We start from the raw sequence: 27,273 nt of genomic DNA on the forward strand, positions 1-27,273 counted from the left end.
AGGTTCGAATACGATTTCTGCAGATATACGACGACAACTTACTTTGGTGACTACATCACCTCGATTGGTATAACAGTAGTTGAACAGATATCGTGCATGAAATCCATATCACATAAAATCATAGGAAGAGCACATCTTGCAGTCTGTGGCCAAGAGTTTCTTCCAATCCGGGCGTATTGCAAAAACACAGACCCATTCCTCATATTCGTCGACAGCAGCATGAGTTGTCTTCCACACAAATATGGACTGTAATGTGCCTCTCCAAACGTGTGGTCAGTGACGCCGATAGCAAATCGACCATCGCGAAAACAAAAAACAAAACTTTCCAGATCGATGCAGATTCCACTCCTACTGGGTACTTCCTAGCATTTTTTGGTGCAGATATTCCCCTTCTCCCACCTACTTCCCTTGTAGACACAGTCAAGCTGGTGAACTTATGCGAAATGTTCGAAAGCACAGCGGAGCATAACAAGCTCCTACAACAGCGATTGCAGGAACAGTCGAAGGATAAAGTGTGGGAACTATTAAGTATTGCATCACAGCTAGATGATCGAGCTCTCGGTCGACAATGTCTGGACAGGATGGACATGAATAGCTTCGTCTATGGTAGAGAGCCTGGAGATAGCAAAGGTGGCGACTTCCAGGGCAAAATGTCTAGACTTTCGTACGAATGGCAAGGTAGATTATACTCTTTGGCCCTCAAGCAAGAAAAAATGACCGCTCAGAGACCCCAGCCGCATTATCGCATTTCTCGAAAGGATAATCGAATCTTCGATGGGTATAAGGATGAGCCTACCGAAGTCACTGCCATGGAGTTCATAGATGATTGGAGTATGGTTTGCATGAGCTTCGGGAGTCGCGAATGGTAAGAGCGTAGGCCGTAAGGTGAATGTGAATCTTCTTGACTTCAGCCTATCATTGGGCCGAATCCTGGTACGTATATGAGAATGCAGATTTTTGGTACGTATGTATGCAGGTGTTCTCTCTCATTCCCCTTCACCGTCATTCGACGAGTGCCACGGTGATGAGAAAGCTTTTTGATCGACAGGATTTAGGTTGTAACCTTGACACAGAATAATTTCCGAAGTTACGTGACTAAACCAGGAAATAGATGAAGGTCTGTATAACAAGTTAACGCGTCAGGAATGACATTTATAAATACGCGTAAAGGATTTATGGTTATCTAATATTGCATGCCTTTTGATTGCCTCCGTGAACAGAGAATGATATTCCAGCAGTTACTATCGAGATGGAAAAGGCAATACCTGCCTCAACATCGAAAGGGAAAACAAAAGTTAAAATCCGGACCTGATCGACGTAAAATCGGAATCTGGTTATTAGGTATAATAACTGCGTATTTGACCTGGCAGATAGGCAGCAAATATCGTCAGCAAGCTGAGAAACATTCTCGATACGTGGAGACCGCCTTCACAACTCGTCGTCAAGTACAAGTATTCATGCCGATCGACAAACCGCGGGCGTACAAAAATCCAGATTTCTGTAAAACATTGTGGTCAGCTGTAGTAAGTGGATATAGAGTGACTCTTTATAATTGGGATATAAGGACGAAGACTACTTCTATAGAAGAGGAATTTGATACCCATAAGCCAAAAGTGTCTGGTGAGGACAATTCCTATCTTCAATTCATCTGACTAGACTGATACGTATATCTTATCTGGTCTAGGCTTGGCCAGAATCTTGTCCAATAATCAACTTTTGCAGGATTTAGGTATACTACCGCAAGATTTCGTCTTTCTTGTCGACGCCATGGATGTCATTCTGCAGCTTGCTCCCTCTGTCCTAATCTCTCGATATAGTTTACTCCCTGGCGGTTTGGAGGGTAAACCTATCATAGCTGCAGTCTTTAATTGTTGGCCTAATGCGTGGAATTCTGTAGGTCCATATTAGCTTTCTCGTTTTGAAAGATTGCTATTTGTGAGCTGATCTGACTCAGTCGGCATGTCTTGATATCCCTGCAAGTCCCTTGCCTTCAGACATGTTTTACCCTACGGGTCAGAAACTGTCGCCAACAATGTGAGCTCGTGCGTCTGTCAACCATATGTTTGATAAGCTGATCTTATGGGAGCCGACAGGGCTGTATTACCCATACATGCTAACAGCGGGCTAGTACTAGGAAGTGTGTCAGAATTGAGGGGGTTATTACAGAAAGTCGACGCAACTATAGCAAGCCCTGAGTATCCATGGGCACAATTTGATCAGGGTGAGGTTGTCTCAGATCTGCTTCTTCCAATCTGCCTTTCCTTGAACCACCTTTCGTGACCGAGAGATGACCGCTTGAAATATGAATTGATTCCTGACTGACATTCAGATTCCAGGTGCCTTCAATATACATTTGCAGAAACGAGAATTGGTGGTAGATAATACCCTATCAATGTTTTACTGCGCGGAACACCACACAAATTCACTTAGTCTTCTACCCGTGGGGGGTTCTTTGAAGCCTTCGGACAAATATCAATATCCCTTCACAATATCGCATTCCGATTTACCAGACACCCGACCAGTAGGGAAGGATCGACGAACATTGAACATACCCGTCGCAATGCATTTCAATGGAATAGGCGCCAAACCTGGTTTCAACCAATATTGGGATGACATGTTTTCGGACGTGAATGCGGCTGATGCTCAGACCAGGAATTGGCAGGAGACAAAAGTTAGGATAGTAAAAAAGTCTGGAAGGGAGGAGATGTCTGTCAAAGAAATATGTGGTACCCAATTAGGTCTGCAATGAGTTGCATCCCCCATTGCAATGCATTGAGTCATGCGGATATGTGGTGGAATTTTCTAAGATAGTATGTTCATATAGTGCATAAAGAGCAACGTCCTACGAACAACAAGGGGCTGACATGATGTCAATGCTCCGCTAAGTGAAATCGTTCAATGCGGCCTATAACCGAATATAACCTTGCGGATCAAGCACCGTGACTCCCTGTGATCCAATATCTTCGGATGATCCGTCGGGGTTCTAGCCATAGGTCTAGATATTGTATTCACGTAGCGCCGCTTTTCATCTCAAACCCAGTTGCTCTCCACAAATCTGTCCTACTGTTTCTATTTCTACCGTATTATCTAAAATCATCTTGACAGGTCTGCTCATAACCCATTGGACCTGCTTGGAAGAGATATCGAGGGGATGATGATACATTTCCTCCCATATACGATCATATCCTACTTTGGGTTCTAAGCCGTTAAAATGCAAAGCTATGGGAACGACTCCTGTTCTCTGGTCTATCACTACCGGTCGCTTTGGAAAGCTGTCATGAGACATGTCAGGGTGGTGAGGCGGGTCAATCGATAATTTTTGGTGATTCGGAGGTAAGACTGCTAACGAATCATAGACGTGTTCCGCACACCAGAATAATGAGTAATCATTATCTGCTTGAAGATCCCCATTTCTAAGTGCTATGTTAAATGCACCTGGTTCTGAGTGATCAGCGATGCGTGGCCAATCACACGACAACCGAGTCCAGAAGGAGATAAATGTCGCGGAAGTACTCACCTTGATCATACTCCCACCTGTATGTCGGACTTTTCGTTATCTGAACAAGTTTCTCAAGAACCGTTGCCATCCCTTTGACAGAGCCTATCACTAATCCACTATTCACATGATCAGGTGTCCTTGACCTGTGAAAGCTTCAGCTTCCAGATCAGTCTAACAAAAAATGACTCACATAGAGAGCTTGAACAAGGCGAATAACCCTGCGTCCCAAAACAGATCAGTTGGCAAACGGCTGCGAGGAACTTCTAGGCAGTCTTCCTGAATTAGACTGGTCAGTATAGGTAGGATACGCTTGACAGGCGCGGGCAGGGATCTTACCGAGTCAAACGCATTGGGCCAGCAATTGAAGCTTCCAGCAGCTATAACATCTCCTGCTATCTTATCATACCTGTCCTTCAGAGTTGAGGGTGGTAATTGAAGGATAACATCTATGCCGTCCACTAGGAAAATCAGGTCATTTGAGGAGACGTTGAGCTGGGTGAGTAAGTCAGGCGTCGAAAGAATCTTGGCAAGAGCTATAAGAAACCTCAAGTCAGGCTAGCCATGGAAGTCTCTCGTATTGAAAGTTGGCTTACAAGTAATTTTCGGCTTGTGAGTCTCTAAAGCTCTCGGCTTATCCAATTCCCAATTGTACACATTAACGGTGTACCCACCTTCCACAGCTGACCACAAATCGCGACAAAAGGCAGTATCTTTCTCCGCTTTCTTCTTGTCAACTGGCAAGAAGACTTGTACTTTTCTTGTGGACGCCTGCTCTTCGTTCCAATGGTCCCAAGGCTCATTGATTGAAATTGCAGCTGCACGACGCCGGGATAATAAGGACAAAGAGAAGATTGCAAGAATTGAAAGCGTTAAAAGTATTTGTCGTCGCCTATTATACCTGATTTGATGGTAACCTCGCCGCAGGCCTCGGCGAATAGAAGTCGAAGACATATTATATCCAGTGATGCCTTATATACTTTGACGGAAGCATCTTCTAATCGATATCGCAGTGTCGTACTATCCTCGACCGAGGATCTGCAAACAGTCGCGTTCGCGAATCGAAGAAGTGCCTGAAAGTGAGTAACTCAACTCCCTTTTGATAACCCGGCAATGCCCGATGAATTGCAAAGAGCTAAGCTTAATTCCCAACGGACGTCTTCAGTTAGTTACACCTAACGGAGTCCCTAAACTATACTGCTTGAGGAATGTTTCAATTGATCATGTCTATGGGCTCCTCCGAACGATACAAGACTGCTTGCACACACGATATCTTGACCCCATGAAACCTCTTCCAACACGTGAAATCACTAGCACGGCGGCATGAACCATCACCTGCGCATCTTTTACGTCATCCAAAACGGCGTCTGATAGAATGACGTTTCTTTAGATATCCAAGTTTCAGCAACCATCTCTTTCTCAATAATACATAAGACAGGTTGTTTTGATCTGAAAGAGGTCTTCGCCCCATCTTGTATCAAAATAGGCAACACCACCTCTAACGATGAGCGACGCTTATACTCTGGATGATCCTCGTATCAAGCCTGTTCCACTCCAACAATACCCGTGGTCTCCTCTTCCTCAGGCTAAGTCGAAGGATAGAATAGTCAAGGTATCTATCATTCCTACTGCGACCCTTTCTGCGCCTGTGAAGGTCTTTTCAGCTTTTGCCAAAGGGGATGAAAAGGAGGATTCGCCGTGCTGGAGCTTTTTGATCGAGAAAGGGGATGATGCTATACTTTGGGACATGGGTTTGAGACAGGTGACTATGTTATATCAGACCAGAGTACCTACTTGCTGACTTGCCATGCTCATATAGGATCCGCAGAACGCACCTAAGTGAGCTTGATTCTGCAGTCAGTCTGGACACCGCGCTGGCCTGCTTATCCGGTATGAATTTCTAGGAAGATTGTCGATGGACCGTTGAAAGAATTCGTACCGCATACTGGTCCTGGTCCCATAGCTCGCCTGAGGAAACATGGATACGATCTTGGGAAGTTGGGATTAGTTGTATTCAGTCACCAGCATTTTGATCGTGAGTACGGATCATCGGTCGAATATCACGTGTCGAATCATACTTTACTGACCTGAACCCCTGTTACAGACTAGTGAGTCCCACTGCAATATCTTCATGACGAAGACTTTAGCTGACAGCTGTACAGTGGAGATCTTGATACTCTTCCTGCACCCGCGCCCTCAATCCTCCTAGGGCCTGACTCCTTAGAATCGATGCAACCCGGCTTCCCTGAAGACGTCAATTCTGCTTGGCCATCCGATTGGCTAAAAAATTATCACTTTGTTGAGTTGCCGGATGAGAACGACAAGGGCGTTTGGACTGGAGAGATTGCCGAACTATCCCCGAAAGATCAATCGGATCATAGAAGGCGGTGGGAGAAAATCGGCTGTTTCGATCGCGGTGTAGATTGGTTTGGAGATGGAAGCTTGTGGTTTCTTGATGCGCCTGGCGTGAGTTTCCTCAACGTCTACTCTTTTCACGAGCTCAATTGCCTTGCAGCATTGTCCGGGGCATATCATGGCTCTTTGTAGAGTTTCTGCTCAGCCTGACACTTGTAAGTATTTGCCCTCTTTGAGCTGGACTGTACGAATATTCAGCTGATCTCGATCGCGCATCAGACGTCTTGTTGGGCGGTGATGCATCTCATCACCAAGCTCTCTACCTCCCTGTGCCAGAGGATGGAGTGGATCTCAGATCACCCATACCAGTAATCGACGGCAAGCCTCAACTAGCAATAGATCCCAAATTGGCTACTTACACTATCGGGCAAATGACCAGAATGAGCGCCGAAGACAACGTCATGGTCATTCTAGCTCACGAAGGCCAAGTAGAAGGGATTGTAGACTTATATCCAGGCGATCTGAGCGGATGGATGTCGAAAGGTTGGAAAGAGGCTAAAGAAAGAGGTGTCGAAGAGGACGCAACAGCCAGGCAGAATCAGAAGTAAGTTCAAAAACTAGCGTTTTGTCGATGAAGAATATTCGGAGAGCAATTTCTTGAACAAGAATTCGGCGCATTTTAAATGTATACATAGATATCGCTACCATCGAACTGATCTCTCATAGAAGCTTTTTATATGATCGGATCTTGAAAATTCTGGGGATGCAGTTTATGAACACTCGTACTAATAGGAAGTTCGCCCGGTGAGGAGCCTACTGAATTTTCGGCTCCAAGTCAGCCACCATCATCTGTAAAGCGAATCACTTTTGCAAGGGCTTCCTACCTCCTCTTGCTCAGACAGGCTGAAACTTCTCTGCCAGACCTTTCCAATCACGGCAAACCGACATATGTCTAGGGTTGAGATTATGAGAGCTCGTAAGACTGAGTCGCAGAAGAGCGATTTGCCACGCAGCAGGTAACATCGACATCGCTTCCCAGAAAAGCTTCTTGTTGATTTTTCCGTCGGCACCAAGCATTGAAGGTATGAGAAAGTATATATTATTCATTCGTTCCAATGCTTCTCGAGCCACAGTCAGGTCATTGTGATTTGCCGCCCAAATCAACAGATCCCACTGAAAGCCTTCTAGCTTAGCTCTCAGGAAGAGCTCTGATCCAACCCGGTTCCTTACCCTCTTATTGACATCGAATTTGTCGCAGAAATCGAACAGGTTTAAGGCTGTAGCGTAATTGACGTCGGGCATCATAGGCTTAGCGACGCTGATGAGATCAAGGAATATCTCTAATTCGGGGGTAGAAAGACCGGTATTGATAACATTGGCTGCATCGAGGAATTTCCTTTTATTGTCAACGGTGACATCTGAATTGCCGATTTCGAGCATGTTCTTGAATACATCGCTGAGCAGCTTCGATCAATTGTGGTCTCTCCAAGAGTAAGAGTAGAGCAAGAATTGCTTGGCTTACCTGACATCCACGAGCCTTTGCGACATGACTTTGAAAATGGTATTATCGGTTGAACGAAGTTCGAGATCGCCGTAGCGATGGAAGGGATGGCTTTTGGCAACCTTCCTTACATTGGAAGTGCCAGCTTTAAGTGAAAAAGATGTGATTTCAGGGGCGACTGGCATGATGATGGTGTATATGCTTTAAGATATTAGGGATATAAAGAAGGTAAATGAAGATTAAACAGGAAGAATGATCGTACTTGACAACGTTTTCCTCTGTCCTGAACGACCATACAGCTGACGTCAGTAGCCATCAACAGCGATCCGTGCAGCTTCGACATCACGTCAGCTCAGCAACAGTATGCAGTGACCCTGTTAACCAGGACCTTTTCGGTGAATTACATATGATGTTGCAAGATTCTTCATTACCCAAATCAGTATACATACAAGAACCGTTACTATACATGATCCAGAAAATCTCGAAAAAGATGCGTGGTTAACACCATTTCAGCTTGCTAGAGGGTATGGTGATATTTATTTTCGGTACATGATCTCTCAGAACGGATGTATCAGATGACCTTCACAATGACCTTCACAATGACCTTCACAATGACCTTCACAACGACCTTCACAAGACTGGATGCCTAAGATCCCTTTACCTCGGTCGGAAATGGCTTCTGGTGGAGTATACTACACCGGACCTATTTTTGAAAGTAACAGCTGATGCCACAGAAGAGGAATGTTTTGTCAAGATCTCAGGTCACTTTCAGCAATCGCTTCCCCAGGCGAATGATTGGTGATACAAAATCATCCGCGTTTTAGGCTGAACATTTGAGCGATCTCAACACAAATATTCATAGAGTTTGTACGACAATTGACGATGACGAGTAAGTTTCACTGTCCATAGCTTGAATCAGTTGGAGAAGTTATCACAGTAGACGGAAAGGCGCTAGCAAGTCTGGATGTAACATGTCGCAAAAAAATTGTTGTATTTCAAGCTGCTTCAGTTGACATGATTAGCCAAAGGACGATAATTTCCAGTCAAATTTCCTACTCACGTATTTCTCAACATGATAATGCTTCACCGAACTCGTCTGCGATCTTCTGCCAGTCGTTCGTGATAGCTTTCGTGATGATGTCATCTCTCCATCCCTTAGGCAATTTTTCGGCGGCTTCACAGAATCTGATCGGTTCGATTTTCGAACTCTTGTAGTTTAAGCTGACTGGATTGAGGAAGGCGTAGGTAGTCATACTACAAAGAATGGTTCCAACAAAATCGAACCAATCTCCACTGTCCATATCCATCGTAGCTGTCCAGATCAAAAGGGCCCACTGCTGGTCTTGCTCTTGGGCACGGCGAATCATGCCGGATTTTACCAGATCCAGATGATCTGGAAGATAAAAAGGATCCATTAGATTACATAAGTCGAATAAATCTAACAGATTCGCTTCTGGTGGGGCTGGCTCTGAAACGTTGATCATGTTCAATAGGAGATCAATTGATCTAGCAGACTTTGTGCCGTCTTTCAGAAAATCCTGCAATTTGCAACTGTGATTCCTCGACCTCATCAGCATACAAGTAGTGGCGACAGAGACACAGGTGTTAATATACGTACTCGACATCGGCGAGCCGCTTGGAATCAGCCATGAGAATAATGCCCTCTTTAGATAACAACTTGGCATCTCCATATTTGTGAAATAGGTGAATGCGATGTTTGTCTGCCATTTTCAAGAGAGAGGGGAACACGTCTGGAGGATGTTGAAGGTATGTGAAAGATTAAGTTAGGTATGGTGTGAATTCCCACTGTTAAGGATGATATGGAAATTGAGCGGAAGTCGAATAGGAGAAACGAGAAGAAAAGAAGATGAACAAGAGTAAGAAGTGAGAATTGAAGAAGGGTAGATTGAGCGGGCTGGTGCCGCTCCAAGGGATCCGAAATGACAGTAATTTGACGGGTCAAAGCGCTAATCGTTACCAGCTGTCGGCTGCAGCGAACTTATGGATCGGAATCGCATCATGGCAAAGGAAGCGAGTCCGTGCGCACTGTATACTGCCTTTCTTAGACCCGCAACATTTGCAAAGATTGAGCCAGATATTGGAATCTTATTCTCATTTCCCTTCAATTTGTGAGCAGGAACTATCCATTTGAACCGATATGATGCGCAAAGATATGCATATACACGGTATTGCAATCAACAGATCGCTTTTAGGACTGATGACTAGGTATTGAAGAGTCATTTATGGCCTATCACCTCGAGGCTCTGAGAAATCAATCCATATTAGCCTTTCTTTGCTCTTCGTCAAAAGTAGGAACAAACAATATGACTCACGGGACCAAGCAACGTTTAAGATCAAAGAATCATATCCTCGTCCATTCATAACTTTGATAGCTTCTTCACCTGATTTCCTCTCTTCGAAACTGACAAATGCCAAACCTTTACTCTCTCTAGTTTCTCTATCCCTAACAACTGATACTCTTGCGATTCTACCGAATTTAGAGAACAATTCTCGAACGTCGTCTTCTTCTGCGTCGACTGATAATGATGTGATTCGAAGTGTTGGTAAATCGTCTCGGGATCTGAACATCGATTCTCCAGCACCACCGCCCGCTCGTTGTCCACTATTTTCAGATGGAAGTCAGCATAATCCTTACTCACGTAGCTTGTTTGCGATAGAACCCTTGTGAGTGGTAGTGGCAGATGAGAAGTCGAAGTGAATGTAGAACGGAGGCCTCAGAATAAGAGACTCACGGAGGAACGTATTTTCCACCGGCACCTCCTGCACCCTTAGGAGCTAAACCACCAGCACCACCAGCTTCCTCTTCATCATCCATACCTTCACCATTCATGTTATCAATAACAGCCAATTGTTCTTTGTAAGGACATTTGGCAGTGAAATGTCCTCCTTGACACAATCGACAGACAACCGCTTTTCCTGCTGTTGGTTTAGCTGCTACTGGGTCAACTGCTTCTGGTTCGGCCTATTTAGTCCAGGAATCAGTTCTGCGTTTCTTATAAGATCAATCACTTCTTCAGGTACAATTAAACTCACTTTGCTAACTGGTGCAATTCTGAAATGTAAGTTCTCTCCGATGATTGTGGTCTTTCTATCTGGTCCTGATGGTTTTCCAGAATCCAAACCGAATCTACCGAGAATCAGTGTCAGTACAAAGCGCGAAATCTCCTCAAACGTGATCTAGGAAATTTAAAATTCACTTGGCCCATCCTTTCCTCTCAGCAACAGAGTGCGATACAACTTGAGTTTGCACTCTTCTCCTTATTCGTCTGGTAACCTTGACCTTCCTATCTTGTTCATCTAATTTCCAGCTAATGATTGTCGTTATACCGTTAGCATCGGTAGTTTCGGTAGGTTGAGGAAGCTCATCGGCTACATAAGCATACATCAGCTTTTCCGAACGATATCACCGCTATAAATAGCTGGTACTCACCCTCGATATCATCTTCCGCCCAGTTGGTATTTCTATAAATCCAACGATAAGTCAGCGGAATTCGACCAGTGTCGGATCAATTCGTTGCGGAATTTCTGTCTAAAGATATGAGGGATAGTACATACGCTTTGACTGCTGCCATTTTGTATGATCTTGTGTTCCTCGTTGATGGTAGGATCAAAAGTAATGATGAAAGACGATCTTTTAATGCTTATTGTTCATCCATGACTTTCAACTTTCAGCAACAAGGTTGAATTCTTCGAAAACCACCTTGAAGGGTGGCAAAACGTGGTATGAATGCATGGAGATTGTAATATCCGCGGAATTTCCTAAAAGTGGCGCTTCAATCGTTTCTACGCGTTTGACTTTTATTCATTTTCATTCCTGTTAGCTCAGCATGCATAATATGCGTTGGAATTCGTTCTATACTACTCAATACCGTGTTTACCATATCAGAATATGCGCGAACCTCATTATATACTGAGACGAAAGACCTCAATATATACTGAGACGGAAGCTGACCATTTTCAAGTCAAGCCAAATTCACGATGTATTGGAACCTCGAAATGAAACAACTATTGTCCACATACAAACTTGAGCTGACGAGAGATGCGATCGGACGATTTGACAAGTAAACAGCTGACAATGATACAACGCTGATTTCTGATCGTTCATCATCTTCTCATCTTGCGTCGCTTTGTGGATATCTTCTTACTCTATCCCTTAGTCAACAAAATCATAACTTTCGACATGCCCAAGAGTTCTTCAGTACCAAAAACATCCTCTTCTTCGGGAAACCATATTTACAAACGCGAATCACCCAGTTCTGACGATGTCAAACCCTCAGTTCCAAGTTCATCGATCAAAAAACAATCCAGTTCACCAAATAGCAATCGAAGACCTTGGACTAATAACGAATTCTTACAACTTTTCGAACATGTAGTTAAGCATGGAGCATCAGGCAAGAAAGTTTGGGAAACTGCTGTAGAAGGTAGAACTGCAAATCAGTCTTATCTTGCATGGCTGTGAGTTTCGTGTTGTCATAATTTCTCATAAAATCAATAAGTGAACTGAGAGAGCTGATGAGATAGTCTCTCTGTCTAGGCACACTTTGTCACCTTTCCTCAAAGCTGCTATCGAGACTAGAAAGGGGAGATAAATTCGATATCTCGTAAAGCTGCTTGGACAGCTCTGAACAGAATTATATGCATATATATCAACAGTATCAAAATTGCTTCTCATCATCGTCACTATATCGAACAATTTCTGCTACTTCCAACCCTAATCTTCTTTCTAAGTACAGGTTTCAACCAAATGATGTCGAGTCGTTTCGATGCTCGATACTCATGATTTCGAGCCTCTTTAGGAGAAAACATAGGCTTCGGGACTAAATCTTCCAGAATTCATAGGCCATTGTAGGGAGAATTGCTGATTTGGACGATCGAACCAAAGACACGCTTTCAAGAAAGCGAGTTGAAATGAAGGTCGAAGGCCATTGAGGAAAGTAAGCAATGAGCTCATGTTTTCTGGTGCTCTCTGCGATCTAAATCTAAGCATCGTGCTATCTTTGATCGAAAACACTGCCCTCTTTACCATATCGATATCGTTGACTTCGGAAGCGTACTCAAGAACCTTGAGAGGGTCTCTGATACTAGCTTCTTCAAACGCTTTACCCATCAAGGACTGGATCTTCGAAGAGCAGATTGTATAGTCGACCAGCTTATGTAAAGAAGTGATCTGGGACCATTCCATATCCATTGGAAGAGCTGGATGAGAACTGCTGACGAGATCGAGGAAGACGGCGATCACTTCTGATGGGTAACCGAGTTCGATCATATTTGAGTTTGAAGTGTCTGGCTTGATGCTATCATCGTTCAAGAGGTCTCGGAAGAATTCGCTATAGGTAAGAAACATCAATCTCGGATTAAAACCAAACAATGAAATGAAAATCGACTTTTTCAACTCACCTTGCTTCGCACAAATGATATTCACTAGCTCGAAACAGGATACCGTTTTCAGATCTGATGAGTATATGATGATCTGGATCATTGTGGAAAGGGTGGAATCCGGGTTGTCCATCTTCGTTTGCCATCTTGAAAAATGTAGAGACTCAATAATATAATGAGAGTCCTGTCAATGAAGAGGAGAAAGAAAAGAATGTAAAAGGAAAAGGAAAGAAGATAATTAGAATGGGATGATGGTATTATGCGAACAGTGAGTGAGTGGAGTGGACATGACGCTAGACCATCACGCGAAGCATTTGATTGTTTACTACACATTCAAGCCGAACGTTGAGCTGACGTGAGACGATCGATTGGTTACATACCTTTGCCTGCATAACATGGCTCAAATTAGTAGAGAACTCATGTTCCCGGTTGACCTTACTGATTTCCTTGTCAGATAGAAGAGCAGGATCGTACATGTAGAGTAGATTAGACGAAGCACATGTACAGTAGATAACACAAGGTAGTTTAATGTTTTCGTAAATATGTATTTTTTTCGGCAATATACATGTTATCAGGCATACCAATATTCTTTATTTTATACAGACGATACCATCTATTTCAGACTACATATGAGTGGAATGGGGAAAGGAACACCTAAAGTACTTCAGACAAATTCAGGACTTTAGAATGGATGAACTACGGTATTATATGTCTTTTCCGGAGCTATACAATACTAACTCGTGGTCATCCTCCATAAGCGCTTTTCACTCGTATTGCTCAGGATTGAAATGGCCAGCCAAATCGTTCCAATTTTTCTTCAGTACCAGAGCTGATGTGGTTCTTCCGTTCTGAATGACACATTTTCTTTCGAGTGCGAAGTCCTCAAAAGCGAGTCGGAAGGTAGGTCTGAGCTGTTTCACGCTGACTTGGAATTGGTCGAGCCCGTCGATGGCATCTCCTGACTCGTTCAGTCCAGTCATCTTCTGACAGAGTTTTTTGATCAATACCTGGATGAGCATCTTGGCGAGTTCAATGTCGTTAAATTCCGACGACAAGCGGAGGAGATCAAACTCCTTGTTATATAAGGCTGCGCCGATTTTCAAGGACTGTCGAATCCTCGACGTTGCATCATCAGACATGATGAAAGTAGAGAGACGATACATTTCTGCAGCTCTGTCGTAGTTCGTCGGAACGAAATAGACATCCGAAGTACTGAGGAAGTTGAGGAATTCTCCAATGGCGTTGGCGGTGAAATCTAGCTCGATGGGATGCCCTTCATCATTTGCAGTTTGATCGACAGGTCCGGAAGTATCGAGTAGGTCTGCGAAGAAGGTACTATATACAGAGATATCAGCTGACAGTTGCATAAGTAAGCGTATATGACATAACGTGACCTACGATCCCTCAATCAGTACATCCCTATCAGCTCTAAGATATATGTTGTCTTTGGAGCGGATGATGACCTTATGTCTTGGCTTGTTGTAAAAGGGATGATATTTGATCTCATTAGATGAATCCTTTGACTTTGTGGAGTCTTTGCTGCTGGTGTCTGACATGATTGTGTTCTTTAGAAAATTTGGCTTCTGAACAACAGGAGTAAGATTAAAAAGGAAAAGATAAAAAAGGAAAAAGATAAAAATCTGGAGAAAAGGAAAAGGGAGTCGTCGATTGTATTTTTATATTTATGACTATACCGTCTGATGTTGTCAAGGTCTATTTGACTGAACTTTGAAATCATGTAAGCTGACGAGATATGGACGAATATTTCGCATATGTATTTTCATGTATATTGTATAGTACAGTTCCTGAACCGCTGACGAGAGATCTCCGTATCAACCAATATCATTACGATTTATGCCAGTCATTATTGTTGCGAAGGTGCATTTCATCAAGCCTATGGCGAGAACAACTTCTTTCATCAAGAAAAAGATATGCATACGATAGCTACGATGATTCTCATTGTTCCATATTCCTTCTTCTCCCACTTTATGCTACATCCATACCTTATGCTATGCTACCGCTACCCCTACAAGATAAGCTTATATCACTGATCGAATTCAGCAGGATTGAAATACTTTCGAACATTGACGACCGGATCAGCAGATTTGCTTGTCCATCTCGCTGATGTACCTTTACCAGATATACCAAGACTAGTCATTTGTTCGCGTTGAATCTGCATTAAAGCGTAAAATAAAGCAAGCTTCCAAGAAGGTCGAAGTCGTTTCGCCATTAATAAAAACGGATCACTATTTTCTTTAGGTTTTCCACCATTGATATTCATTTTGCTGGTTGCATCCTGATAAAACATCGAAAAAACCGATTTACCAAGTTCGACATCATTGACATTACAAGCGAATTTGAACAAATCGATCATTTGACTAGTATTTTTAGGTGCTGATGATGATAAGAGCATTGTTCGAACGGTATCAAGAGTCTGAATTGACATGGTGAAGTCACATAAGGCGTATAGAAGCTTGCAAGTGTGATAAGGTATCTCTACCAGATATGGTGTTGAGACATTGATAATATCTAAATAAGTCGATATGATTGGTGAGGCGAAATCAAGATCGATCGGGTGATCTTCATCGTTCGGACAGGTTATTGGACCAGCCTCATCAAGAAGGTCGGAAAAGAACATACTGGACATGGATACCATAAAGCATCAGTGAACTTATTTACAGTACTCACGCAAATTATTCGAGAACGAGAGTGAGAAGGTTTTCACTTACCTTGATTTGATCAATCGACCCTTATTTGCCTTGAAATAAATGTTGTCGTTGGATCTTAGATGTATGGTGTCATACGAATTATCGTAGAATTCATGGTACTTGATGGCAGTGCTTCTTGAACGTATGGGAGGCATTATGACACGGTGGAAAACTCCTTTCGTTTGACAAAAAAAAAGATTTAGATTGGCCTTGAGAAGGAATGAGGATAAAGAGGAATGTAAGCTGATGTTTAGGTATATGTATATGTTTCATACATGTGTCTCTTCGCCGCAAGGCTATGCATTCTCGTCAGCTCAAACGTTGTCGTCAAGGAAAGGCATGGTGACAAGCTGACGAGAGAGATCCTGCTCGCTATACCGTATCACGGGCCATTTTTTTACCCGAAGAAGGATTGCGATTTCAGTCACCCCGGTCATCGCGGTATCACCATTAATGTCTTTCTTTGCTTATAATCCATTGTGAGATCACTTTTCAATAGCAAAGTCACCTACCAAGATGCCTCGAAAAGCTATGAATACCCCGTCCCCATCCAAACCATATGATCGACCTTCAACACCACCTCCAATCAAGGATGAAAAGCCAGATTTCCTTACACCCAAAAAGTCACCTACCGAACGAAAACAACGAGTTGATACTCCAGGTCGAAAATGGTCCTCCGATGAACTTTTAGATCTTTTCAATCATGCTCTTAAGACTGATGAGAAGGATTGGGATAAAGCTGTAGAAGGTAGAACGGCTAAGCAATGTTCTCAAACTTGGAAGTAAGTCAACTGTCACTTTCCCTTTTTTTCTTTCAGTGAGCTGACGTTATATCCTCTGAAATTAGGAAAACTCTTCTCCCTTTTATCAAACAAAATATCGAGAACAAGAAATCGTAAGGTATATCGAGAGCGTGAAACGAGTTATTGTACAGAAGTCCCATGCATATTCAAGAGTGAACAGCTCACTGATCTCGTAAAGCGATAGAAAGACAGGTTCGGCGTTAGCCTCTGAGCGGTAAATCTACATTTCCAAATTTTTGCAGATCTTGTATGCATACATATCTGCTCGAAATATCAGATCATCCCACATAATTATCTTTTTTGCTGAGCAGGATCACCCTCTTCGAATTTAAGCCCAACATCGGTCCAATTTTCTTTGAATGGAACAACACGTTCTGTCGTTTTACGAACAGATTCTTGGATACTCTTCGATGTGCCACTGATTGGATACTCCCGTCTATCTACGTGGGTCACAACAGCTAAGGTAGGATCGCCGACTTCCAAGATGATATAGAGGATCTCACCTCTCCAAGAATAGGGTAAGAGATCTAAGCTTTCTTTGAATGCGGTGTGGGACATGTTCTTTTGTCGTCCTTGAAGTAAAATTTCAGGTGACATACATTTCAAGGCCTCCGCAGCCAATTTTCTATCAAATCTTTCTCCTGCCCAGATGAGTACCTCCCATGGTTCATCTTTGACCAAATGATATATTTTGGTTGCAATAGGCTGCATGATTTTGTTGGCACATTGAACATTGTCACAAAAGTTATAAAGGGTCTTCGTCTCCTCAATTGTCGTGTTGATTTCGATGGTGTTCGATGCATAGACAAGGTCGAGGAATATCCGCAGCAATTTCGGTGAAATTTTACAAATGATCGGCGGAGTAAATAACGTCTTCGAGATGATCAGCGAATATGCGCGATTCATGAAAGTCACAAATTGAAATTTTGTTGGGCAAGCTTACATGATCGTAAATATTCTTAAATACCGCGCTGTAAAAAAAAGGTAAGCTATGTTTGAGCATGTTTCGAGAAAGGTGCGGTTCACATACCTGTATGCTGCTAGAAGTTCCCTATGAACACGGAATACCAATCCAGTCTCCGCTTTCAGCAGGATGGCACCCCACTTATAGTGAGAATCAACAGGAGATCCTTGGAACATTTGTGAGCAGTCTGTCTAGAATTTTTGGTATTGGTCGGAGGTTTCGTTTGACAATGGGAGATGATAAATGTAGTGGGATGAAAAGAAATTCGCAAGAGCTCGATTCGAAGAATCACTTGCTTATATCTTACATCGTACACGCCAATGTCCCCATAATCTCGTTAACAAGACACGTACGTACCTATACAAGCCAAGCGTACTACACTGTACCTAGTGAGACCTGAGTCGTACATGTGAAACTAGGTTCAGAATTGTCAGTTATCGTATTTTTGAAGGTTGACTGTAGGCTTCCATATGCATGCTCATCGCACTATCGTATACTACTATCCGTTTATGCTGTCCTGTCAATATATGTCTTAGCTTCGACCTACAATGCATAATGGCAAGAAATCGGACAAACCTCATAATGTACGTGAGACAAGTAGGAATCTATTGTCCAGGATTAAAGTCTAACGCCACCTTTGCCCAATCCGTCTTCATTTCTAAGTTATAGGTGGCAGAATTATATCTATTTTGAGGAGGAGGTCCAAAGGCTTTACGGTATAATTCAAGCTGCCATGATTCCGGTAATATTGCCATTCTCTCTGAGAATTTCAGACCACAGAGCGCTGCACCTTGCGGTTCATCGAAATGACGATTGACGGAGAATGTGTGATCATCCATAAAAGAAATAGCCTTCTTCGCTAAGTTCAAATCATCTCTGGTGGACGCGAACACCAACAAATTCCACTGTCTGACGCATCCGACTTGTTGAATTCTCAAATCGACTTGGGATTTGATTCTCTTCACTGCGTCAAATTGATCGCAAAGTATGTACAGAGCAATGGTTTCATCGTAATTACTGGGTGGAACCGTAGGATGTGCTTGGTTAACAAGATCGAGAAAGTGAGAAATAATTGCGGCAGAGTGGTCAAGATCGATGGGTGCTATCGGATCTTCAGCCTTTCTTTTATGTGTTGCTTCTGCGAAGTCTTCCGCTACTGGTGATGTCACTTCAAGCATGTCTGCAAAAACATTACTACTCCAACTCTATATCAGCGCAACAGTGTAACTCATTGTGCGAGTAATAGCTATATATACTCACCTTGCTGCAGCTAATCGCCATGAATCAGCTCGCAGAATTGTGCCTCCCGATGCCCTTATCTCAATGTCTCCATGCCGATGATACCAGTGGATTTTCGTAGGACTAGTGAGTAAAGTCGTATCATCTGACATGTTTTACTAATGTACGTCGAAATTTATATGAGAAAACACACAGAAGACGGATGTTCATCATTTCTTTCTGTTCTTATGAAAATACCATTCCCATTTCGCGGGTATTCTAACAAGCATAGGAATCAGGGGGGAAGTATATCGAGCCTGTTTCAAATGGGAAGTCCATGCTTATTGTTGTGCTTCTGTGCAACTTCTCGGGAAATTTCAAGCAGCCTACACGCTACTCAAGTGAGCGATTTTCCCGAGTTGAGCTGTTACGCATTGGAAATATACTCCTCATGTACTTTTCATGTCTTGATGCATGAACACCGTCGATCTGTGTACCTATATCTAAAATGGATATGTCCTTCATAATGCCCATAATTACGAATTAAATTATCACCATCAGGTGAACTGGTCTGGGTGGAAACTGTCAGCAAAAGTGGACCAATCATCGATGAAAGTCAGATGAGGAAGTTGAAAACCAAACGAGCCTTCAATCGTAGTCATAGCAGCATCGACCAAAGCTAAATGATAAGGTCGTGTAAGTCGACGAAGATATTGTTTGACTTCAACCTCAGTGAAAGCGGATTTGAAATATTCGTTGTAAACCTTATTGTCGATTTTTCTCAAGGCGTGCTTTGCCATTTCTAAATCATTCCTCCTTGATGCGGTCACAAGAAGTTCAAAAGGTTGGTTCTCGAGAGAATTTCTAAGACTGGATCTACCAATGTCGATGAGATCATCACAAATGGCGTATTCTAAGAAATCCAATAAAGTTTTCGCTTCTTCGCTGTTGATAGTAGGAATAGAAGGATTAGAACAGGTAGATAGGTCAAGAAATAGTGAAATTGTGGATGAAGGAAAGTCGAGATGAATTGGTTCTTCCTTGGTAGGCTCTTCAGATTCAACTGTAGAGAGCAATCCATCAAAGAATTGACTGTATGATTAACACCATGTCAGCTGAATAATAATGAAAGATTATGGTAAGTTTCTCGTAAATCATGGATAGACTCACCTTGTCCTCATGAGATGAAATTTTGATGCACGAAATTTGATGTAATCATTCGAGATGATGACGATTTTATCATTTGGATCATTGTATACTGGGTGTGAACTAATATCGAGGTCGACACCAATTTCTTGGAAATCGTCTTCGGACTGTTCATCAGACATGCTGAAAAACGTTGATGATTGACTTGACATAGATTCGTGAAATATCAATTGTGGCTGTTATATACGTCCGTGAAGAGAAAAAATTGAACGAAAAATATATATATCGATGCAAACTTCTCGTAGCTTCCCTTTCTCGTCAGCTTGTAGTGATCTATACCATGCCAATAAATTTCCGTGAGATTCTGGTTGCTTTATGCCCTGTACATCCGGGTAGATCCCAATCAATCAAAGCTTTGTTCCTAGAATCAAGCTACTAAGAATAACCTATTAGAATACGTTTAGAAGATCACGCTCATGTCTATTTGGTTGTGATCATGAGTTTTTCTACTAAATGAGATCCAGATGAACAGACCAACTGAATGACTATGCTCATCGCAGATAGCTAATTTTGGACATCTCATAGTTACAGTTTCCTCTAGTGGAACGATCGGAAGGCTAAGTGTAAGTGAGATAGAAAATGCATGCAACTTTTCAAGTAAGAAGCATACGGTATGAAAACATATGAAACATTTTATAAGGCATAAGTCTCTGTTGATATACAGTAAAAGGTTATCTCGGGTGTGGCTTTTCAATTTTTTCGTAGGCATCAAGAGAATTCAAAGGGATTGAATTTTTTAGCTACGGAATCTGACCAATCTTCGGAAAGAAATCTACCTGGTCTTAAGCTTTCATAACGATGGCTACGTACCTCTCCCGCTACCGAAGAGGCCTCAAGTAAAGCGAGATGAAAGGAAGGTGAGAGTCGGCGAAGATACGTTTTGATACTGATATGAGCTTGATCTGAAAGAGTCACTCCAGATGAGAGGAATTGGCATCGATAAGCCGTCGAGTCAATTTTTCGCAAAGCATATTTTGCCATTTCAACATCATTTCTGTCCGAAGCTACGACGAGTAATTCAAAAGGCTCATCCTTGGAAGCTTCCATTAGACTAGCTCGAGCCTTGTCGATGAGCCCATCGCAGATAGCAAAATCGACCAATTTCAAGAGGGCTGCAGCTTCCGAGATAGTCGTGGTCGGGACGTAAGGCTCGGATACACTAGCAAGATCGAGGAAGAGAGAGATGGTCGATCCGGAATGATCAAGGCGAATAGGATCGTCATTGCCGTTGAGATTCTGGCCCTTTTGTTGTGTGATTCCCAATAATCCATCAAAAAACTGACTAATAAGAGCTGACGTTAGCGGGAATGAGATTTCTCTTTCATAGTGGTTTATACTCACCTTGTTCGAGTCAAGTGGAATCTGGAAGCTCGGAATCTGATACAGTCGTTCGAGATGATAATGATATCATCTTTCGGATCATTATGTACTGGATGATCTTTGATTTCGATGACCGAAGTCGCTCCTTCTTGATCGGAGGTGGATGGTGTGATGGACTCGTCGTCCATATTGCTGTATGCTATGATTCTGTTATTTGCCGTAGGGTCAATTTGAGAGATGATTGGAATATATATTGAAAACATAAACCAGCGAAGAAAGAAAGAAAGAAAGAAAGAGATGATTGACGCTTCAATCTCGAGAGTATCGTCGGACAGACAGCTTGAGTTCCAGTGATGATGATGGTCAGTGCGGAGATCCAGTACAATCAATTGTTGCGCTCTGGCTTCGGTGTCTCGTCAGCTCATCTGGACCGACTGCCAGACTGGTCAAAAGGGGTTAGTCTGATGCAGCTTGGACACTACTATTGATGATAAAGTCTGGATAGACAAGTTGATTGATTGATCATAAGGACGGAGCCTTCGACACAATTTGAAACTTATCCGATACATCAGTCATGAGTTTCTCAAGTGTTGTCACAAGAATACAGTCAAATCCATGCTTTGTTATTGATATTTGCGATACAAAATAAACGAATCCTCTTCATCATTCGATGATGTCCCATACTTCTCAGTAGCCCCAAGGCATACCTGTACCCATCCCATAACCTCCCATACCAGTTCCCATCCCTCCCATCATTCCACCTGGCATCGCTCCCATTCCCATTCCGTAGTCGCCGAAGAGTCTGCCGAAGGTGATATCATTCAAATGTCAGACGTCATTCGATTAATCACCAAGGTATGATCGAAGCATAAGTCGGGTAAAGGGGTAACGACGAAGCTGTAACGAAGATCGCTTACCCTCCAGGTGGATACCTTGGCATCTAAGTGTACCAAGGTGTACGATACATTAGCTGTTGAATCCAAGGTGAATACCAAGTAGACGTGTAAGAAGGGGGAATACCAACTCCGTATGCTCCTGATCCAAGACCACCTCCTAACATTCCCTGTTTCACTTCGATAAGCTAATCACGTTCGAACAGCATTAAGCACACCAAGACTTACATAACCGCCCATGCCACCCATACCCATCATCATTGGGTTCATCATGCCCATACCGCCCATTCCCTGTTATTGAGAAATTAAGTCAGCTGATGATGAATCAGACACGCGGCTCGGTCGTAGACCATGAAGGTTGGATTAGTCAGTAAGATGAGCGAACCATCATTGGGTTCATCATCCCCATCCCTCCCATACCCATACCGCCCATACCCATACCGCCCATCCCCATACCGCCCATTCCCCCCATTCCCATGCCGCCCATGCCCATGCCCATGCCACCCATACCTCCCATACCTCCCATACCTCCCATACCTCCCATACCTCCCATTCCGCCCTATTCCCATGGAGGAATCAGCATCAATCACTGCTTGGCGAGCGAAGCGATATCATATGCTTGATCTATGTGCACATAGTATGATGAAAATGGTCTCACCATCATCATTGGATCCATGCCCATACCACCCATGCCCATACCCATACCTCCCTGAAAAGTTACCGTCAGACGAATTAATTAATTGATCATGCCACAAAAAGTATAGTCAAAAAAGGGATAAAAACACTTACCATCATCGGATTCATACCCATTCCACCCTTACCGATTCAATTCTAATCAATATTCTTTTATCATACAGTATGAAATGAACTCACCATCATAGGATTCATCATTCCCATTCCACCCATTGCCATACCTCCTCCCATTCCACCTCCCTGATATGCCATCATATAAGCATAATTTTGAATATTATTATAATGATCAAATAAAGCGCGTTGAATAGATTGTTCTCGAATATCAGCTTTAGTTCTAGCTTTAGAATATGATCGCATTATGAATTAAGGACAAAGGAGGTAAATTCGAGTCAAGAATAAAACAATTTTATTGAAAAGTATTGAATGAAATTTACAAAGATGATCCAAAAAAAAGACCTCGAAAGATGTATCAGAAGCGAATGAGAAATAACTAATCCTCCCATAGCATAAGATTGATACCAAGTCGTCGAAGTATTACGCATCTCTGAATAAGATCCCACGAACCCAAAATGTGAAACATTTGCAGGATGAGTGGCAAAAAAAAGGTATAAAGTTATGAGAGAGAGCACGTACCATCATAGCCATAGACATTGGGTCCATGTTGATATCAGTCCAAGTGTTCAGAGTAAATCTCTTGAAAGATGTTTCGAATACCAAGTTTTGTCAAAATAGAGTCGGAAGTGTTTTCAAACTTGATATTCGTAAGCGTGTCGAGGTCGATCTAAACTGTTTCGTCTGGTACAAACCTTTCCAAGCGTATTGTATATCGTCTGCTAGTCAAGTCGTCAAGAAGATCCAAGAGTAGAAGTAAGAACTAGTAATTGCAATTAATATATGAATCCAATATGATGAAATGACGTTAACGATAAGATGATGATCGAATAGATAGTTGTGTCAATGCGATGTACAGTAATAATGACAGGTCGAGGCGATCTGTGTGTTTAGTTGTGTATATTTTAGTGTATATGGGGAAGAATTCAACAAGATACCCTTTTTTCTTCATCATCAAGCAGCTATATATATCCACGGACAACAGCCATAAGAAAGGGGTTTCGTTATCCAAGAAGTACAAAATCAAATAGGACCAAACAATCCGCCATCAACGTTCACAAAGGAAAGATAAAAACGTCATAGCTTGTAGCTTAAACTTCCTTTGATTGATCAAGAAGCTCAAAGAGGATGACTAATATCTATACTGTAGCTTGAACCCGGTAGTTATGAGAATACTAAACTCAAGAAAGGCGTTTCATATCGCCGGAAAAGGTATGTGATCGATATTTGATAATATCAACAATTCATTTCACCATGATGATAATACAATATTGTAAAGCTTGCTCGATTTATTTCCATAGATTGACAGTGTTACCTGCATGACACAATCAAACACAAAAGATGGACATATCATATTGATATTCATATTTTCAATCTGCTCATTCACTATACCTACATACAGTACGATAAAATCCGCGAATCCTCGTGTTTGATTTTACGAATAGTTCTATATGATCCAATCCAATTAAAATACGTAATATCATTCTAAATGATCCACCCTTTGATTGGATGTTGTGAAATCTATGCTACACACAAACATAATAGCTAAACTCTTGTATTGCCATTTAACGTGAAATAATAATCGTAAATAATGTTTCGTCAAAATTATAAAGTAGAGAAAATTTAATTGTATCTCGGAATCAGTGGACTTGACCATTCACTTCTTGACCCCCATTGACCCGACATTGATTCAGGTGCATGGTATACAACTCCATTAGGAGTATGCACCATCTGACCATCAACGTTCATTCCCATATTCGTATCTAATCCTAAACCAACTGAAGCGGCTTGAGGTACAGTAGAAGGCACAGGTTTATAGATTGATTCTTGCGCTATCGGGTTTGGTATGTAAGAGTATCCAGGTGGACCGGCATTTGCGAATTGAGCAGGTTCTGGAATGACATGTGTAGGTGACCAATATCTGTTATCGAAAATACCTCGAGCATAGGGCATCTGCTGCTGTTGCTGAGACTGTATTGAAGAGCCTTGCGCCGTATTTGCTGAATATTGATATACGTTGTTGATAGGGAAAGCAGTCTGTGGGCTTACATTTGCATCGTACATGTTCACGTCTTCGTATGGATGAGTCGGCGTCATTGAAGCTGAAGGGATAGGGTAAGGATTTGATAAGTAAGGTATAGTTTGCGCTGCGTAAGGGAAATGATCTGGTTCTTGATAGCACAAGATCGCTTTACGAGGTGCACCATCCATACCAGTGTGTGTACCCGCAGCGAGTGAGTAGAACATCAGATGCTGCGACCGCAATCTGTCAGCTGTGTGCTCAAACCCGTATGTATTCCCTAGCTGACTCACCTCAGGCGGCACAAGATGTGGCTGTGGTTGACATTCATATGGGGCCAACAATGCTCTACCTCCATCCCATTCTGTAGGTCCGGCTGTAAAGTTGGGAATGTCCACTGCAATAGGTGAGACGTGTTGAGATACATGATTAATTGGAGTCGGAAATATGTGCCCGGCTGAACCCCTTCTACCATACATTTGATTATCTTGGCCCATTCTTCCTCCTTGTCTACTGAGTGAGCTCGATCTCACTGTCGAAGCACCAAAGCTTTGTTGAGCAGGAGGAGTCGGTCTCGCTCGGACAGCTGAAAGGTTGGGCTGCAGATGTTGAGCAGACTGTATAGGCTGATTGAAGGCGGCTTTACGAGTCGGGAAGCGAAGTGATTCGTAGATCGCAGCGGATGTAGTTGGATCGTGCATAGACGCGTCAACTGCCGATCGCTTCCTTGTGTGATCATATCCAGCAGGAAGACCGTAGTTCATGGCATGTATAGGAGGCGGAGCGATTCGAGGAGGGGAAGCAGAACGAGCTCGATAATTCGTTGCAGGTTGAGGGATCGAAAATGGCGTGATAGGTGTTGTTGTAGTGAGTGGCGATTTAGCGTTTGATACCTGTCTAAGGTGTCTACTTGTACCGCTGTGCGGTGCTCTTGTGGTCATGAATCCATCCAAAAGGTTCTTCCATCTAGTATATTCCTCGACCGATACTCCGAGCTGATAATCTAAGCCAGAAAGAAATTCACTTTCCATTTTCTACGACAAGGGTTCTAACGTTAGCAACAGGTGCGACATGAAGTGCGTGATCAAGACCTACGTTGACTTCTGGTAACGTCATCCCAGCCAACTCTGCCCAAGTAGCATTTGTGTACGTATTATCATCTAGGTATTTGTTTCCCAACATCAATCCAGCGATGAAAGGCCTTTGTTCGCTTCCCGGAGTGGAGAAAAATCCATTCCTCATCTTCAATCTATAGATATACAACAGCGCTACGATTGTCACGCTATGCGATACTGAAGTGACAGTGAGCATTCGTGATACGAATTGACTGAATTCTTTTGAAGGTTGGACCATCAAACCTGAGATAGGCGATGAAGTTGCATGGTGAGCATCGAAGGGATCATTCGATATGTGTGTTTGCGATAATGGTGAAGGGGGTTGTTGTTCCATTGTTGAGACAAAGTCACCAAACCATAACCATACTACCATTTGAGCTATATTGTATCACACGTCAGCTTTGGCATTAGGTGGTTCGCGTGAAAGGCTCCTACTCACCGGTATAAGTCGCTAAAGGTGTCTGGAATGCTGATTGAGCAGCGATTGAGCCAGCTTTAGCCATATTCATATCCATCTTGTTCTTCTTCTTTGACGGTATCTGCGAAGGTGATAAAGCAGGAGTTACTAAAGTAGGTGAGGCAGGTCTTTTGCCTAACTTCTTGGCTGATATGGGAAATATATCTTGATTGTATACAAATTGATGAGGATTGTTGTAGTTGGGAAATGCGTCCGAGGGTGACTCGAGGATAGTCTCTTGTTCGCTTATCGTTCCGTCGTTGATCGAAAATTGATCGTAATGTAACGTCGGAGGGGTGGAAGTCGAAGAAAAAGTGAGCCGTGAAGAAGAAGGAAAACAATTTCGATAATCGACACACATCAGGAAATGTCACTAAGCTTTGACCTGTTTATAAATGATAGTTGAACAAAGACCAGAAAAGCGATGTATCGTGATATCCATATATGTCCAATCCAGTGGCAAGGGTTCGGATTCTTCTCGATGGTAGAATGTTAAATGTTCGGATCCTGTCGAATAAGGATATTCGATCTGGAAGTACACAGGTCAAACGAATGTGTCGTGGGACTGAGATATTCTAGAAGGTAATTCCAGGCCAAAAAGTCGTACTTTGATCCTTAAGAGGGTAACTGAAGCTAATGTAAGGTAAGGGAAAGGGGAAGGGCGATGCGCATGAGCTTCCAATCAGAGAAATCTCGATGAAGGTTGGACGAGGTGGACTTCTGAAGGAGAAAGGTAGAAGCTTGACAATGCGCGTGTATCTGATCGAGGATTTCATGATGAATCAGCATATGATGATCTCGTGATGTATATAATCAAAACTGAACGATTTGTCAGAAGGATGAATGGAAAAGTGATTGTACTCGATGATTTAGAACTTTCGATAAGAAGATGAGATAAAGTTAAGGAAATGAGTGACATGAACATGTTCCAAATCTAAGGGAATGAATTAGATTATGTACGACTCCCGTCGGGAAGAAACATGTATCACAAGTTTTACCCTATTTTTCTTTTTCTT

At 42.6% G+C, this 27,273-nt stretch overlaps 17 protein-coding genes across 17 annotated transcripts; 4 read left to right on the forward strand and 13 right to left on the reverse strand.

The window, feature by feature from the left end:
* Nucleotides 1-251: 251 nt before the first annotated feature.
* On the forward strand, nucleotides 252-2,749 carry I206_100576 (uncharacterized protein; the record flags this gene model as incomplete). The annotated part of the gene is made up of 6 exons (XM_019152527.1): nucleotides 252-836; nucleotides 1,239-1,620; nucleotides 1,685-1,893; nucleotides 1,955-2,034; nucleotides 2,094-2,221; nucleotides 2,337-2,749. The coding sequence occupies 6 exons, from the start codon at nucleotides 252-254 to the stop codon at nucleotides 2,747-2,749; spliced, it is 1,797 nt and encodes a 598-aa protein (XP_019014665.1).
* Nucleotides 2,750-3,025: 276 nt separating this feature from the next.
* Nucleotides 3,026-4,450, reverse strand: I206_100577 (uncharacterized protein; the record flags this gene model as incomplete). Its single annotated transcript, XM_019152526.1, has 4 exons — nucleotides 3,026-3,441; nucleotides 3,518-3,642; nucleotides 3,690-4,032; nucleotides 4,093-4,450. 4 exons carry the CDS (start codon nucleotides 4,448-4,450, stop codon nucleotides 3,026-3,028), a joined length of 1,242 nt encoding a protein of 413 aa, XP_019014664.1.
* A 550-nt stretch (nucleotides 4,451-5,000) lies between these two features.
* Nucleotides 5,001-6,459, forward strand: I206_100578 (uncharacterized protein; the record flags this gene model as incomplete). The annotated part of the gene is made up of 6 exons (XM_070202234.1): nucleotides 5,001-5,258; nucleotides 5,316-5,335; nucleotides 5,401-5,531; nucleotides 5,706-5,962; nucleotides 6,012-6,066; nucleotides 6,131-6,459. 6 exons carry the CDS (start codon nucleotides 5,001-5,003, stop codon nucleotides 6,457-6,459), a joined length of 1,050 nt encoding a protein of 349 aa, XP_070058335.1.
* Nucleotides 6,460-6,745: 286 nt separating this feature from the next.
* On the reverse strand, nucleotides 6,746-7,537 carry I206_100579 (uncharacterized protein; the record flags this gene model as incomplete). Its single annotated transcript, XM_019152524.1, has 2 exons — nucleotides 6,746-7,307; nucleotides 7,374-7,537. The coding sequence occupies 2 exons, from the start codon at nucleotides 7,535-7,537 to the stop codon at nucleotides 6,746-6,748; spliced, it is 726 nt and encodes a 241-aa protein (XP_019014662.1).
* An 882-nt stretch (nucleotides 7,538-8,419) lies between these two features.
* Nucleotides 8,420-9,002, reverse strand: I206_100580 (uncharacterized protein; the record flags this gene model as incomplete). The annotated part of the gene is made up of 2 exons (XM_019152523.1): nucleotides 8,420-8,903; nucleotides 8,971-9,002. The coding sequence occupies 2 exons, from the start codon at nucleotides 9,000-9,002 to the stop codon at nucleotides 8,420-8,422; spliced, it is 516 nt and encodes a 171-aa protein (XP_019014661.1).
* Nucleotides 9,003-9,593: 591 nt separating this feature from the next.
* Nucleotides 9,594-10,945, reverse strand: I206_100581 (uncharacterized protein; the record flags this gene model as incomplete). Its single annotated transcript, XM_070202235.1, has 7 exons — nucleotides 9,594-9,616; nucleotides 9,686-9,975; nucleotides 10,106-10,335; nucleotides 10,407-10,500; nucleotides 10,571-10,742; nucleotides 10,804-10,835; nucleotides 10,929-10,945. The coding sequence occupies 7 exons, from the start codon at nucleotides 10,943-10,945 to the stop codon at nucleotides 9,594-9,596; spliced, it is 858 nt and encodes a 285-aa protein (XP_070058336.1).
* Nucleotides 10,946-11,553: 608 nt separating this feature from the next.
* I206_100582 (uncharacterized protein) lies at nucleotides 11,554-11,962 on the forward strand (the record flags this gene model as incomplete). Its single annotated transcript, XM_019152521.1, has 2 exons — nucleotides 11,554-11,828; nucleotides 11,908-11,962. 2 exons carry the CDS (start codon nucleotides 11,554-11,556, stop codon nucleotides 11,960-11,962), a joined length of 330 nt encoding a protein of 109 aa, XP_019014659.1.
* Nucleotides 11,963-12,165: 203 nt separating this feature from the next.
* On the reverse strand, nucleotides 12,166-12,895 carry I206_100583 (uncharacterized protein; the record flags this gene model as incomplete). The annotated part of the gene is made up of 2 exons (XM_019152520.1): nucleotides 12,166-12,700; nucleotides 12,771-12,895. The coding sequence occupies 2 exons, from the start codon at nucleotides 12,893-12,895 to the stop codon at nucleotides 12,166-12,168; spliced, it is 660 nt and encodes a 219-aa protein (XP_019014658.1).
* A 618-nt stretch (nucleotides 12,896-13,513) lies between these two features.
* I206_100584 (uncharacterized protein) lies at nucleotides 13,514-14,305 on the reverse strand (the record flags this gene model as incomplete). Its single annotated transcript, XM_019152519.1, has 2 exons — nucleotides 13,514-14,084; nucleotides 14,148-14,305. 2 exons carry the CDS (start codon nucleotides 14,303-14,305, stop codon nucleotides 13,514-13,516), a joined length of 729 nt encoding a protein of 242 aa, XP_019014657.1.
* A 488-nt stretch (nucleotides 14,306-14,793) lies between these two features.
* Nucleotides 14,794-15,612, reverse strand: I206_100585 (uncharacterized protein; the record flags this gene model as incomplete). The annotated part of the gene is made up of 2 exons (XM_019152518.1): nucleotides 14,794-15,388; nucleotides 15,479-15,612. 2 exons carry the CDS (start codon nucleotides 15,610-15,612, stop codon nucleotides 14,794-14,796), a joined length of 729 nt encoding a protein of 242 aa, XP_019014656.1.
* Nucleotides 15,613-15,973: 361 nt separating this feature from the next.
* On the forward strand, nucleotides 15,974-16,356 carry I206_100586 (uncharacterized protein; the record flags this gene model as incomplete). The annotated part of the gene is made up of 2 exons (XM_019152517.1): nucleotides 15,974-16,239; nucleotides 16,305-16,356. The coding sequence occupies 2 exons, from the start codon at nucleotides 15,974-15,976 to the stop codon at nucleotides 16,354-16,356; spliced, it is 318 nt and encodes a 105-aa protein (XP_019014655.1).
* A 195-nt stretch (nucleotides 16,357-16,551) lies between these two features.
* Nucleotides 16,552-17,400, reverse strand: I206_100587 (uncharacterized protein; the record flags this gene model as incomplete). Its single annotated transcript, XM_019152516.1, has 3 exons — nucleotides 16,552-17,133; nucleotides 17,204-17,231; nucleotides 17,291-17,400. The coding sequence occupies 3 exons, from the start codon at nucleotides 17,398-17,400 to the stop codon at nucleotides 16,552-16,554; spliced, it is 720 nt and encodes a 239-aa protein (XP_019014654.1).
* Nucleotides 17,401-17,829: 429 nt separating this feature from the next.
* I206_100588 (uncharacterized protein) lies at nucleotides 17,830-18,615 on the reverse strand (the record flags this gene model as incomplete). Its single annotated transcript, XM_019152515.1, has 2 exons — nucleotides 17,830-18,418; nucleotides 18,485-18,615. The coding sequence occupies 2 exons, from the start codon at nucleotides 18,613-18,615 to the stop codon at nucleotides 17,830-17,832; spliced, it is 720 nt and encodes a 239-aa protein (XP_019014653.1).
* A 384-nt stretch (nucleotides 18,616-18,999) lies between these two features.
* I206_100589 (uncharacterized protein) lies at nucleotides 19,000-19,770 on the reverse strand (the record flags this gene model as incomplete). The annotated part of the gene is made up of 2 exons (XM_019152514.1): nucleotides 19,000-19,534; nucleotides 19,613-19,770. The coding sequence occupies 2 exons, from the start codon at nucleotides 19,768-19,770 to the stop codon at nucleotides 19,000-19,002; spliced, it is 693 nt and encodes a 230-aa protein (XP_019014652.1).
* Nucleotides 19,771-20,356: 586 nt separating this feature from the next.
* I206_100590 (uncharacterized protein) lies at nucleotides 20,357-21,156 on the reverse strand (the record flags this gene model as incomplete). The annotated part of the gene is made up of 2 exons (XM_019152513.1): nucleotides 20,357-20,930; nucleotides 20,990-21,156. The coding sequence occupies 2 exons, from the start codon at nucleotides 21,154-21,156 to the stop codon at nucleotides 20,357-20,359; spliced, it is 741 nt and encodes a 246-aa protein (XP_019014651.1).
* Nucleotides 21,157-21,655: 499 nt separating this feature from the next.
* On the reverse strand, nucleotides 21,656-22,911 carry I206_100591 (uncharacterized protein; the record flags this gene model as incomplete). The annotated part of the gene is made up of 8 exons (XM_070202236.1): nucleotides 21,656-21,770; nucleotides 21,886-21,908; nucleotides 21,993-22,031; nucleotides 22,090-22,152; nucleotides 22,247-22,420; nucleotides 22,520-22,570; nucleotides 22,651-22,677; nucleotides 22,735-22,911. The coding sequence occupies 8 exons, from the start codon at nucleotides 22,909-22,911 to the stop codon at nucleotides 21,656-21,658; spliced, it is 669 nt and encodes a 222-aa protein (XP_070058337.1).
* A 1,377-nt stretch (nucleotides 22,912-24,288) lies between these two features.
* Nucleotides 24,289-26,618, reverse strand: I206_100592 (uncharacterized protein; the record flags this gene model as incomplete). Its single annotated transcript, XM_019152511.1, has 4 exons — nucleotides 24,289-24,918; nucleotides 24,979-25,719; nucleotides 25,781-26,178; nucleotides 26,240-26,618. 4 exons carry the CDS (start codon nucleotides 26,616-26,618, stop codon nucleotides 24,289-24,291), a joined length of 2,148 nt encoding a protein of 715 aa, XP_019014649.1.
* Nucleotides 26,619-27,273: the final 655 nt, after the last annotated feature.

Source organism: Kwoniella pini, chromosome 1 (assembly GCF_000512605.2).
Source record: "Kwoniella pini CBS 10737 chromosome 1, complete sequence".
NCBI classification, from domain to species: Eukaryota; Fungi; Basidiomycota; class Tremellomycetes; order Tremellales; family Cryptococcaceae; genus Kwoniella; species Kwoniella pini.